Below are 12,939 nucleotides of genomic sequence, written 5' to 3'. Positions count from 1 at the left end.
AGGTAAATGAACCATATTTTCAGTGAGACAGTTGTTGTGCGTGTGTGTGTGTGTGTGGTGGCGTGGCTCTTTTGTGTGGGTGCGCTGAGCTGAAGCCGACAACTCAAATATCAATACCACGGGTACAGCAAGTACAATCTGCCCTGCAACGAACCCCCCTCTCTCCTTTCTCACCCACCAGCACCACCACGGATCCGGGAGAGAGAAATTAATATATATGCCACCCTACCTACCACCCACCGGCTCCCCTCCACACCCACCCCATTCCACCTCCCTTTCACAACACGCCCTGAATATAACAGCTACCGCTGTGGAGGTAAACATGTACCTCCTTCACCCCCATGACCCCCCCCCCCCCCTCCTTCTCGATCTATCCTAACAGACACTCAAAGAAAGCTCACGAACAAAAGGACACAGCCACCGCGTCTATCGTTTCAGTGGATATCGCCCTCTCCCACCCCCAAATCCAAGGTCCTACTCCTCTCCCAGTCCTCCCAATGTACCCCCCCCCCTGCCCCCCGCCCCACTCCCAGGTTCGTCCTGCGCAGACAACGTTTAAATAAAGAATACGCGACGTCCCCTTCACTTTGCTGTTGATGCCTGTTTTTTTATGGTCGTCGTCACTCGGCGCGCCCATATTTTTAAGCACGGGGCTTTGACTAGTTCCGGCTTTGTGTGTGTGTGTGTGTGTGTGTGTGTGTGTGTGTGCGTGCGCGAAACGCGAGTTTAGAATACGACCCCCCCCCCTCCCTCCCCCCCAGGCTTTTTCTCTAAAACATGTGAAATACTGTTGCAGGGCACAGGAAAAGGAAACACTATAACTGATGTGGTCACTCTACATGTGTATTGCACTTCAAGCGCAGTCGTCGCAAGGTCACAGAGGAGAACAGCTTCGTTCTTTCTTAGAGGGAACAGCTTCGTTCTTTCTTCCCTAACACGCAGTACAAGGCACAGACGCACACATTCTCTCGTGCCCACACACACATAAAACTCACACACGTGCGCAAAGCCCAACCTTCTAGATGCGAGACCCGTGAGAGAAAAAATAAGAAAAGAAAAGAAATGCTCTTTTTTTTTTCTAGAAGAGGCGGGTAAATATTTCTGGCATGAATGTACAAGTTTCCGCTGTGCTGTATTAGTCCCAACGGCTTGACAACACAAGCGGGGCTTGCCAAGTACTGTGAACTAATATCCAGCGCACACACACACACAGCTAGACCCCCTCCGCCCTACCCGCACACACACACATACACCCAACGATCCGCACACGACTATTATAGCGGTTCCTTCTCAGACGAGACCATATGGCAAAGCATGCCTCAAACATATCACGTCTGGATCGACATGGAGCAGATCAAGCAAAAGGTCATGGTTGTCGGCAAAGCTGACAGAGCCAGGCTTCCCGCTCTATTGATTTGTTCACTGCCCGTGCAGCATAGAACTAGCGCACTCAAAGACCAAAGTGCCAGGCACTGGTTGTGTGTAGTGAAGACACAGGGCTAAGTGTCTTCCTTCTCTGCCACGTCAGGTTTGTTCTGTGTCAATAATCTTCACCGCTCTCCCTGTGCACACGACGACCCGCCTTTTCCAAAGCGTCCCGAAGAGACAGACCGACACCACCCAGGCTCCCACAAAAAACCAAAAAAAACAGCACGGCTTTCAGTTTACAACGGACAATGGCAACACCCCGTTTTCTGCGCAAGATTCTCACGATCGAACACATCGATTGTAGTAGTAAGAGCCGCTTCACTCGTGGCTACACTTTTCTCACTCTAACGGCAAGCGAACAAACGGCAAGAAGTAAACAAACTATGGATGTCGTCTGCTGCTAACGATGGACGATGATGATTCATGCCAGCCCTCAGCACAGAATAAACAAGGCTGCAAAGAGCACACGGCGTCAATTCTACAAAGAATCGATCTCGGCCGCCTCAGTTTGTAAGGCTTCAAGCACAATCACCACCAGCCGTTTCTGTACAGCAATACCTTTTCATTGTTGTTGTTCTTGTTTGATTTTGTATCGTTTCGTATCCACGGAATGGTAATACTATCTTCTGTCAACACTAAGACGTTCTGCTCAAGGCCTGTACGAGATGCACACGCCCCTCAATGTTCACTGAAGGACAAAAGATGAAAGATGGCTGACTGCGTTTGAGATCATGATAAGATCACATTTTGTGTGGCAACTTTACTCTCTGATCTTTACTGAAAAACAACTTTACAGCATTCATATTTATCTCCACTGTTCTATAGAGATTCAGTTAAGTATCCCGTGATCCGATTAAATGGAACATCCGAGACCAAAACTATCAAACCCCAGAACCAAAGCATTAACTATCACTATAATGAAACAAAACCAGCAAGGTCAGGATGAACATTAGCAGTGTCAAAAGGGGAAGCACAAACCCAGCACAACAGTGAAAATTATACAGAAACCCCCCCCCCATAAGAACTCAGCTGTTGTACAAGCCAAGACAATGCGGAGAGGAGGAGAAGGGTGGTTGTGGTGGTGGGAAGTGAAGGGTGTGTGTGCACATGCTGGCAAAGGGCAGCAGTGATGGCGAGACCGAGAGAGAGAGAGAGAGACAGAGACCGAGAGAGAGAGGGAGAGAGAGAGCGGAAGGCAGGCTGAGTTGGGAGGAAAACAGGCAGGCGGCCAGCACCTAGCAGTCTGTCTATTGACCTGCCTGCTATCCATTCCCACCACCACCACCACCATCACGCACGTGCGCGCTGGCCAACAAAGGCACAGCCCCAAAGACGCATCAGTGCCTGACGGTGGGCTTTTCTCTTTTTGTTGTTGAGTTGTTTTTATTTCTCCCACATGCAAATCACTCCACTGCCATGTCGGGGATCATGTCTGCCAGCCCGCAAATCATTGATTGTGTGCTCTGGGGCCAGGAACAAAGAACAAAGGGCGGACAGAGAGAAAAAGAGAGCGCTATATATAGCGCGTTCTCTCTCTTTCCCTCTGCTAGTTCTCTCTCTGTTTAGCCAGTTGTTGTACCACCGCTACTGCTAACAACGCACCCAAAGCCAGGCATGCCTAAGTAATATTGTTCTAAGAGCTCTGGTAAGTTTGAAAGCAAACCTCAAGCACCGAACGAGTGCAAGAAGGCCTCCAGCCGTGTTTCACTTTCAACAGTACTCTTGCCTAGTGACCCTCCACCACCACCCTCAACCCACTCCTAGTTCAGCTGAACCCATCGGGCTTTAATATATAATACATGTGCACTGATGTCTACTTATGGTGAGGCTTGGCCAGTGATCCTGTGATAACGAGTGCTGTTCGTCAACAACACGTACATACAACTACATCATTGTACGATGAGATGATGGCTATGGTTTTGAATCAAAGTGCTATCGCCCTATCACTGTGACAATGGTAATTCGTGAGCAAAAGTATGGAACACCACCGCCATCACATCCACCCATTACAAAAAAAAAAAAAAAAACCTTTTCAGAAAGTAAAGACATAATTTCTCTAAAGGAGACAGAAATCTTGCAACAAAACCGAGTACACGAACAGTGAAGTACACCAAATTATTATATTCATGTATTCACACAGACACACACACCATACATAATGAAGACAACAGCTGAACAAACACACACACACGCACAACGTTACACATATTCAGAACGAGGTTCACGTTTCCAGTAGGGTGTGTGGCTTACATGTACAAAAAGAACGACACGACACACACACACTTCTTCCCATGCCTTGTCACGACATAACCCATTCAACAAGCAAACAAACAAAAAGTCACACACACACACACACACACACACACACACACACAGACCGTTTCACACAAGCGAAAACAGAAAAAACAACAACTGCAACTGACCTGAGGTTGGTTGTCTTTGGCAGTAAGTTGTCTGGAAGTTCTCCTCGGGGCAGTGTCTCCACGTAAGATGGAATGAACCACTGCGTGGACAGACATATTTCATACACGTATCACAAAACAAGCCTCTCTTCGGTTAACACACTCTTAATAACCTACTGTAGCCTTAACCCTTACCAAAAAAAAACCAAAAAGAAAAGAAAAAAAAAAAAAAACCACACACACAAGACTACCGTTTTTAGTAACGATTCAAGACGTTAACCAAAAACAAGGTCACCAGATCAGTTTTAGCTTTTTGTTCTCTCTCTCCCTCTCTTTGAGATCACACGCTAGACAACGTTGTATCCTACATCAAAGACAGACACAGACACTGGTAATAATGTGTAACACAAAGGAGCAGCCAAAAAGGCGAGGAACGAACGAGATGACTCACGGTTAAGGTTTTTCCTGTTTGGCCCCACACACAAACGTCATCAAGCAAAAAGCCCCCGCACCTTTTTGTGGCCACCAGAGACCAACGATGATGAAGAAAACACATTCACACACACACACACAGACACACAGCAGTCTACTGTATCCGCTTTGCTGTTGCTGCTTGTGGTGGTGGCGGTGGTAGTGGTACAAAGTGTAGCCGAGGGGGGTGTAGTGTGTGGTGGAGAGGGAAACGAATCCCAGTTGCTGCTGCGCTCGTTTCCGACTTTTTCCCTTCTCTGTACTACAACTACACCACAGACCCCAGGCGCGACCGTACTGCACTGCACGCTATCTGTCAACCGTTTGATAGTGGAGCGCTGGGAAAGGAGCGCCCGCTCCCCCCTCTCTCTATCTTTCTCTCTCCTCGTATTTTTCACCCAGAGCTCTCTCTCTCTCACACACACAACAACCCAGTTTCTCGGGGGCTGTTCTGTTCAGCAGCGCTAACATAACGCACACACACACACACTGCTGCTGCTCTATCTCTCTTCTCTCGGCTCACTGACAGTAGTGATACATGTCGGCTGAAGGAGCCCTACACTCCACATACCTACTCTCAAGGTCATAGGAGCGCCTACAGGAAATAACGCCGCAGCACACAAACACGAACGTTCTCTCTCTCCCATGATACAAAGCATCCTTTTTAGACCCCCTACCTTCCCCGACTTTTTTTTTTCCGTGCTGAAGTGCGCGACAGCTTTGTTCAGCCTGTGTGTGTGTGTGTGTGTAACAGTGCTTTGTGCCGGCTACCAGGATGTGGGTCATTTATTTTTAATCTTGTGCACTGTCAATTCACACCAGGACTAAAAGACGGACATTGTTTTCCACAAGGATCTGAATGGTGTTACACTTTTCATGTAACCTTCATTAACATATCAAAGAACGGCCAAGCTAGTAACTGGATTAAAGAAGGGAAATAAAAAGAGCTGTTTTCAAAGAAGCGTCTTCTGGCAGCCAGTTTGGCAACAACTACTGTCTGGTGGTACGTACCGTACTACAAGGTTAAGTCGAACTTAATCTGATTTGGCTGGATTATAAATTATTCACCGTGGTTGTGTGCAGAGTGTCTGAACGGGCTGAGAAAGTCATCTGGGTACATTCAAACAGGACTTGGGATTTGGAAGAAAGAAAAAAAAAAAAAAATGAAGGAAAAGTATACTAATCTATTTCCAAATTCACATCACCTTCTTAGACGCACACACACACACGCGCGCGCGCGCGCGCCATTGAGCTCAATAGTGTCCTATTCAGCTCAGAGAGAGACACCCCCCAAAAACAACAACAACAAACAAACAAAAAAACAACAAACAATTGAAGTACCACGAAAATAGAAATGACCTCTTCACCAAGCATCACTCTTGTTTATCCCCCTATTCCCCCACCCCTCTCTCCTGACCTTCACACTGTGAAGTGTGCACTCTGGCCATAGACTGGGCTCTTGGCTATGCATGCTATCTTTGAAGCCCAGTCAGAGTAGCTTGCTGGCTGGGTGGTGATGTTTGTGCGTGGCTTGCCTGCACCCTGCAATGTCCATCAATCTGACAAGCTCGCCACCACAGCCCATCCACCCATGTCGGCCTGAGTCACCTCTGACCCCAGCAGATACGGAATGGAGAGAAAGAGGGGGAGTGTTCGTTCACTCCATCACCTCCCTCTCCTCCCAACCCCACCACACACTCATCCCCCTGGGAAGAGTGCAGGACATGGAGGTGGTGGTGGCTGGTGGTGGCAGGGGCAGGGGAGTGGGGAAGGGAGAGGGAGAGAGATTCCTAGGTCGCCGCACTCTTTGTTGTCTGGAAGGCCTGGCCTCCAAACAATGATTAATGACGGACTGGCCGACCGGCTGCTTCCCCCACGGCTTCAACTCAACTCCCACGCACACACGCATAGCGTGCAGTCACACACACACACAATCACACACACAATCACACACAATCGCTGCTGGGGATGATGGACGGGGATGGTGGGGGTAGTGGGGTTGAACAGGCTACAAGGATTAGCTTTGTTTCAACACACTCTGCCTTTTAATAACCATTCAGTCCTACACACTCACTCACCCCGGTTTTCCGTTTTACAAAGAATTGATCGTTCATTTAATCATAGCGGGCGAACGGGGGTGGGGGGGCGCGCGCGCACACACACACACACACACACGCCGGCGGATTCTGCTTAAAAAACAAAACAAACAAAACGTCTGCTTTAAAAACAAAACAAACAAAACGTAATATTGTACGTGAATAATGTGTGTCTAATTTCTGATCGAACCTATTGCACTGCATGTTGCATGTCTGAGGGCTTGCCTTGTCCATGAGTCATGGTTGCGGTGTTGCGAGAGGAGACAAAATAATATTGGCATGGCGGCAAATGATGGAGATCGCTTTCACAGGGCTTATGGGGGTGGGTGATGTTTGTGTGTAAGTACCATTGGCAGCAGGTTCAAGTTTGATTGTGTTGGGAAATGATGTGAGTGATGAATGAACATTGTGTTTAAACACAGTATCTAACGGGACTGAAACACGGGGTGGATGGGTGGTTTTCAACCCCCCCCCCCCCCCCTTCTTTGGCTTGAACCGACTTCCATGTAAGTACATCATTCTCAGTTTTCTATAATCATCCTTATCCCAAGACTGTCTGTAACGCAGACATGTATACACACATTTGTACTGTCCATTTGTACCGCCATATACACACATTATTTTTTCAGTGTTGTATTTTTCAAGGCAGTTTCAAAGCAGCAGTTTACAACAGCAATGAAATGTTGCCACCTCAGTAATTTTACATACCTACCACCTGTGACGACAAGGTTAGATAATTATGTTCCCCAGTATCTTATCTATTCGTTTATTTATTTACAGAGAGACAGTACTGTGTTTACACCCACCAGGAAGTGTTCATGGCTGTGGTGCAGGTAAGCGGGTGAACAGGGTTTCCACATACCATGCTCAATCCCTCCACCACCGCCAAGCCCCATCCCTGAACTGAAGTGTACTGAGGGGAAAGAAATACCCTGACCTTGTGTTGATTTCTACCTGTGTACATTACTTCTATATAACTCAGTGTGTGTGTGCGCGCGCGCACGTACGTGTATGTGCATGTATGTATGTGAGCAGGTAGATGCACATGTGTCCATGCAACGTCTATCCTAAAGCTCTCTTTCCGAAGGTCTGCTTCAATAACTGTCTCAGTGGTAGGTAATACCTGTCTGCCAGCTCCCTGCACTTAACTGGTTGGCTGACTATGCCTAAATTACCGGCTTTTGTCTACTGATGTCCATGCCCAGCAGATGGGGATCAGGATGGGGGAGTGTGGGGCAAAGGGAGCCTCTCATGCACATTGTATGGAATGCATTTTCTGTTCACACACATGCTGCCTCTTTGTGACCTCTCTCTCTCACTCTCTCTCTCTCTCTCTCACATACACACGTTTAAATAACACAACCGAACTGCCGACGCCCAGAGGCGTAGAATGCCGTGGTTACTCCAGTACTACAGGAAGAAATGTTATCATTACTGGAAATCTGTGGCAGTTTTCACGTGTTCTGTTTACGTTCAATGGCTGAACGAATATCAACAGCTCAACAAAAACACCTTTCTCTACGTCAGATCATGCAACAAAGAAGAAGAAGGAAAAAAAGAAGGTATAACACAGAAGATGGTGGAAATAACTACATGAAGAGCTAAAAGAAAATAAACCTGGTGACAAGGTCTCACTGGTTGGCTGCATAGGTGCCAGCCAAGTCATGAATGACTTACATCCAGTCTGCATGACGTTCCTCAGAAGTCTATCAGTAAATTACTTTTTGTGTCACAGTGAAGCCCTACTGGTGATGTTTGCCTCCAACTGTTTTTTTTTCTTTCCCACAACCTGAATGAAGATTGTGCCGAAACAAAAGATTTGCCCTGAAACAGATATGGGTTTTATCTCTTACGCTGAGTTTACATGCATTATGTTGTTTTTGTTTTTGGTCGTCAAGCACACAAACCTGAATGAAGATTCTGCTCAGCTCACAGAATTGTCCTAAAGCTTATCTCTCATGCTCAAGTTTTTCACTGCAGTTGTCAGTTGTTTTTGGATTTCCTCAAGCACACAGGAATGCAGCAGCTTTGTTCTATCCTACACATAAAAACCTAGAGCATTTTTACGAGGCCACTACCGCAATATATTCTTCTTCTTCTTCTCCGCCTTATCCCCCAAAACAACCAAGCAAAACAAACCAGCTCTCTCTCCAGATACCGCCAAAGCAAGCCAGGGCGATGTGTCCCAGAAACGCTGGCTGCCCACAGTCAGTCCCAGCCAGTATCCAGACGGACAGGAAGGATGGAAAGGGAAAGAAAGAAAGACAACCCCCACCCCACCCCCAGTCTGGCTGTGACAGCAAGCACAGTGAAAGGCGACTGCTCCCTGGAGACTCGTGGTGCCGACGGCCAACTCTCCACCAACCCCACCACCCCTCCCCTTCTCATCAATACACACCCCCTCCCCAACCCCCCTCTCCCCCAGCCCACCCCCACCATCGATCGGCCGGCCCTATGTCAGGCAGGCAGACAGGAAGGGCAAGGCCGAAAAGAACGCCAGCCGTCCATACATCCACGTCGAGGAGCAGAGGAGAGATATAACGCATTCATTACCTGTCCACAAGCGCCTGCAAGATTTACGGGAGAAGGGAGGGGGTGGGGTGGGGGGTGGGGGAGGTCAGGAAACTGCCTTGCTCCCTGGGGGGCCACAGCTTTGCGTCAGCCATTGCTGCCACCGCCACTACCACCACCTTTCTCTCTCCTGCACCCCCCCCCTCCCCCGTCTCTAAATAAATTGTCTTTCCTGCCGGCGCCACACAAAGGGTGGATGGGGGGTGGGGGAGAGCGTTTGATCGATACTGATCTGCAATTCTATGGCTGCACTCCCCACGCTTCTATTACACAGACGGCGGCGGGTAGCTCTGCCATCTTGGGGATGACGTCCAGTCAGTCCGAAGCCCCCATTCCACCACCACTACCGTCACCCCCACTCCCCCTTCTCTAGAAGGTCAAACGCTACAGATGTCGGCTTCGATACATGACAAACTGATCTCACCCTTTCCATCTCATTGTGCCCCCCCCCCCCCCCGACCTCCTGAGCAGTCTTGCATTCTTTGTCTTCCCCCCTGTACTGGGCGAATACTGCCTGAGACTTTTTGTTGTTTGTACGCATGCAGATGAAGCATATGGTGTGATGGACGAGAGATGATGTGAGAGCACGGATAAAAGGCTTTGCCTGGTGGAGGCAATCCCCACCCCCACCCCGCCTCACGTCAACATCAACCAGTATAGACTCCGCTGTGCTTGGTTTTCGTTCGTTTTTGTTTTTTGGTTCTATGGAGATGCGTTTCAAAACACACCTTCATGATTCAACAAGTTTTACGTAAAATAAAAACAATTCAGCTTTAATGAAGGGAGCTTCAGTGTATCATTCATATCACTGGCATTATCATGACCGCAGACCATATGTTACCATTTTCCTAGCATGGCTGGACGATAACGGTCAATTATCGCTGACTGGGCTGCACGTTTCCAAAAACAGTACCTAATCAAACACGTTCAACGCCCCACGATGATGAGTCAGTGATCTTTAATCTGACTAACCCAGTGGTCATTAAATTATATATCCCGTTGAAATTTGAATACATATCATTTACTTCAAGTTTAAACCAACTTTAAAGACCTGTGGTTGGCACAACAGTCAGACGGAAAAGGGCTGAAGGAAACACATGCAGGTGGTGGTGTTAGTGACTGCGGAGTGACTGTATAGCGCCTGCTCATGTTCATAGATCTAACACCAGAACCACCACTGTTCGCTGAACCACCAAATGGCCTCAGTCTGACCGCTAAACATAGACCTGCAAGATGGAACCATGAAATGAAGGTTCTACAAAAAATAAATTAAGGATGGGTGATGGGAGGCAGACGTTCCTTTGATGGAACTGAAATGTGTACCCATGAAAAAAAAAAAAACGCTGCACACTTTATTCTCAGCTGTTTTGATGATGGGATTAGACTGTGAGCTATCAAGACCGGTGATCGTCGTTCTGACAGCACCCGCAAGATAAAACTTATCAAAAGCACACAACCAGTTCCACAATCTTACCCGAAGAGGCACTAAGACGAGAGACACACGGAAGCATAAATTCACACACAAAAACACAAACACCCACCCACAAAAAAAAGGGGGGGGGGGAGGTGGCAAGGAGATACGGCATGTTACATATCAGAAAAAGCCATAGATCAGGCAGCTGGCGGGCCAGGTAGCAACAACACACAACCTTTCTCCCGACCTCGCCAGACCTACTGAGCAAACCACACACTGTACTTGCCCACGTATGAACTCCCCCTCCTCTAGCGCGCACACTCACGCGCCCATACCAACACATTCACACACAAGCACAGCACAAGATCTTGTACGTATGTATGTGTGTGTGTGTGTGTATATATATATATATATATATATATATATTAAAAAAAGAAAAAAAAAGAACAACAATAGTTTTAACAATATAGTTACCATCAGGTTTATCTTCGGAACACACACACACACACACTCTTTCTCTTCCTCCGAACCACCAAGTATCGGAAGCCAAGCGTCTAAAGGTTTTCTACAACTCGTCCTCGACCTTGCAGCCGAGAGAGTAAACACTCTAATTTAGGTCGTGCCCATGATATCTCCGGCTGGCTGCCTTTTCTCTCTCTCTCTCTCTCTCTCTGCATGCCACTACAGCCACTGCCTGTTTGCGTGTAGCGTGAGGTGGTAAGTGCTTTTGCCCTGTTGTACCGTAGCTGCAGCTCTACCTACCACTACTGGGTAAATAAAAGAGGGAAGGAAGAAGGAAGGATCGATTGAAACCGCATTACTCCTCCTCCTTTCTCTCCAGCAAGCACAGCGCCTTGAGACCTGTTTGCTCGCAGACTGGGGGCTTTGTTCATCTCATCCCGGTTCACCCTCTGACGTAGTTTGCGCGCTGAAGTTGGGTTATTCTCTGCACAGCCTTCACTGAATTAACAGGCTCGTGCGCTCATTACACTTCCTTCAAGTCTTCCACAGGCGCTGCAGGGCCTGAGCTGCCATCAATTAGTGTGTGTGTGTGTATGCGAGCGCGCGTGTATTTGTGTGTGTATGCGCGCGCGCGCGCGCGTGTGTGTGTGTGTGTGTGTGAGAGAGAGAGAGAGAGAAATAGAAGCGCGCGCGCACGCGCTCACACATCCCCTTTAGGAGATCAAAACACGCGCGTGCCATCCACATACCCCCCCCCCCCCCCCCCCCCATCCCTTCCCCACCTTTTTCTTTTCTTTTTCTCCTTTTCAAATAACTACCTACCCTCTTTACTTCTGTTATTCATCCGGCTCGATGTCTATTCTGGGCAGGTATTCAGGGTGTGTCTCATTAAAACCTGGGCTCTTCTTCTGCCTGCCTGCCTGTTTATACAGCGTGTAATGCAGCTGTGTGCCATGATCACAGTCAGTGCAAGCATCTACTGGAAGACCTGAACGGCTGGCTGCTTTGCTGTGAAGAGCTACGGGCCCAGATATGCACACACACACACACACACACACAACATACAACAGGCTTGTTGGGAAGAGGGGCGGGGATGGGGGGTGGGGGGGTGGAATGGGGGGTGGGGGTGGGGGGGAGAGGGCCAGACACAACTCACCTGCGTTGTCAATTATTCGCATCTGCACCAGGGCTGGGTCTTCATTGTGGGACTCGAGCACGGTATCGTCAGTAATTGTCAGAGTCTGAAACAAGCAACAAAAACAAAAACCAAACATTTAACGACAGTTTAAATTCACAAATTCAGAGTGTGTGTCCGTAGGTGCGTGAATGTGTCTGTTTGCATGTGTGTACGAGTGCACGTATGTATGTACGTTAGTTTGTGTATGTGGGTGTAGGTAAGTGTACGCGCGAGTGAGCGCACATATCTGTATTTAAATGTGTGTGTGTGTGTGTGTGTGTGTGTGTGTGTGTGTGTGCGTGAGGGGGGGGGGGGGGGGGGCGGGGGGGTTTACGTGTGTGTGTGAGTGTGAGCGCGTGTATTTGTACGTATGAGTGTCCGAGGGTGTTTCCATCTGTCATTCTGTGTGTGTGTGTGTGTGTGTGTGTGTGTGTGTGAGTGCGCGCGCGCGCGTGTGTGTGTGCAGGATGGTGTGTGTTTGTGTGGAGGATGGTTGTGTGTGTGTGTGTGTGTGTGTGTGTGGAGGATGGTGTGTGTGTGTGCAGGATGGTGTGAGGGAGTGGAGGAGTGAGTGACAAGCCAGCCCATCAGTCAGGACTGCAGGGCCAGAGCCATGGCACGCTGTGTGGAGCTGACAGGGACGGTGACAAGTGACAAGTTAATGTCCACCCCCCCAACCCCTCCCCTTGCACCCCCCCTGTCTGTCTGTTTCCCTGTGTCGTGTTGAAAGAGACGAGAGACGTTTCTGTCTGTCCCCAACCGCCACCCCCCTCCTGTACTAGATTTATGACCACAACACGCTGTAAAAAAACAACAAAAAAACACACACGCACACGCGTGCGCACACACACACACACACACACACAGAGTCTTGCTTCATGTAATGCTTTACCACCACTCCCCCCTGTCCCCCACTAC

At 48.6% G+C, this 12,939-nt stretch overlaps 1 protein-coding gene across 3 annotated transcripts in view; it reads right to left on the bottom strand.

Annotated features, from left to right (window-relative positions):
* The window catches only part of LOC143293640 (uncharacterized), a 115,871-nt gene that overhangs the window by 49,809 nt on the left and 53,123 nt on the right, over window positions 1–12,939 (bottom strand). For all 3 annotated transcript variants that reach the window (XM_076604747.1, XM_076604748.1, XM_076604749.1), the window contains 2 exons: window positions 12,001–12,085; window positions 3,852–3,931 (listed from right to left, as the gene is read on the bottom strand). In XM_076604747.1, coding sequence (XP_076460862.1) covers window positions 3,852–3,931; window positions 12,001–12,085 — 165 coding nt within the window. The remainder of the gene's footprint in view (window positions 1–3,851; window positions 3,932–12,000; window positions 12,086–12,939) is intronic.

This window comes from Babylonia areolata, chromosome 19, assembly GCF_041734735.1.
Source record: "Babylonia areolata isolate BAREFJ2019XMU chromosome 19, ASM4173473v1, whole genome shotgun sequence".
NCBI classification, from domain to species: domain Eukaryota; kingdom Metazoa; phylum Mollusca; class Gastropoda; order Neogastropoda; family Buccinidae; genus Babylonia; species Babylonia areolata.
Note: the sequence above shows the minus strand (reverse complement) of the source record. Positions and strands in the feature narration are given on the sequence as shown.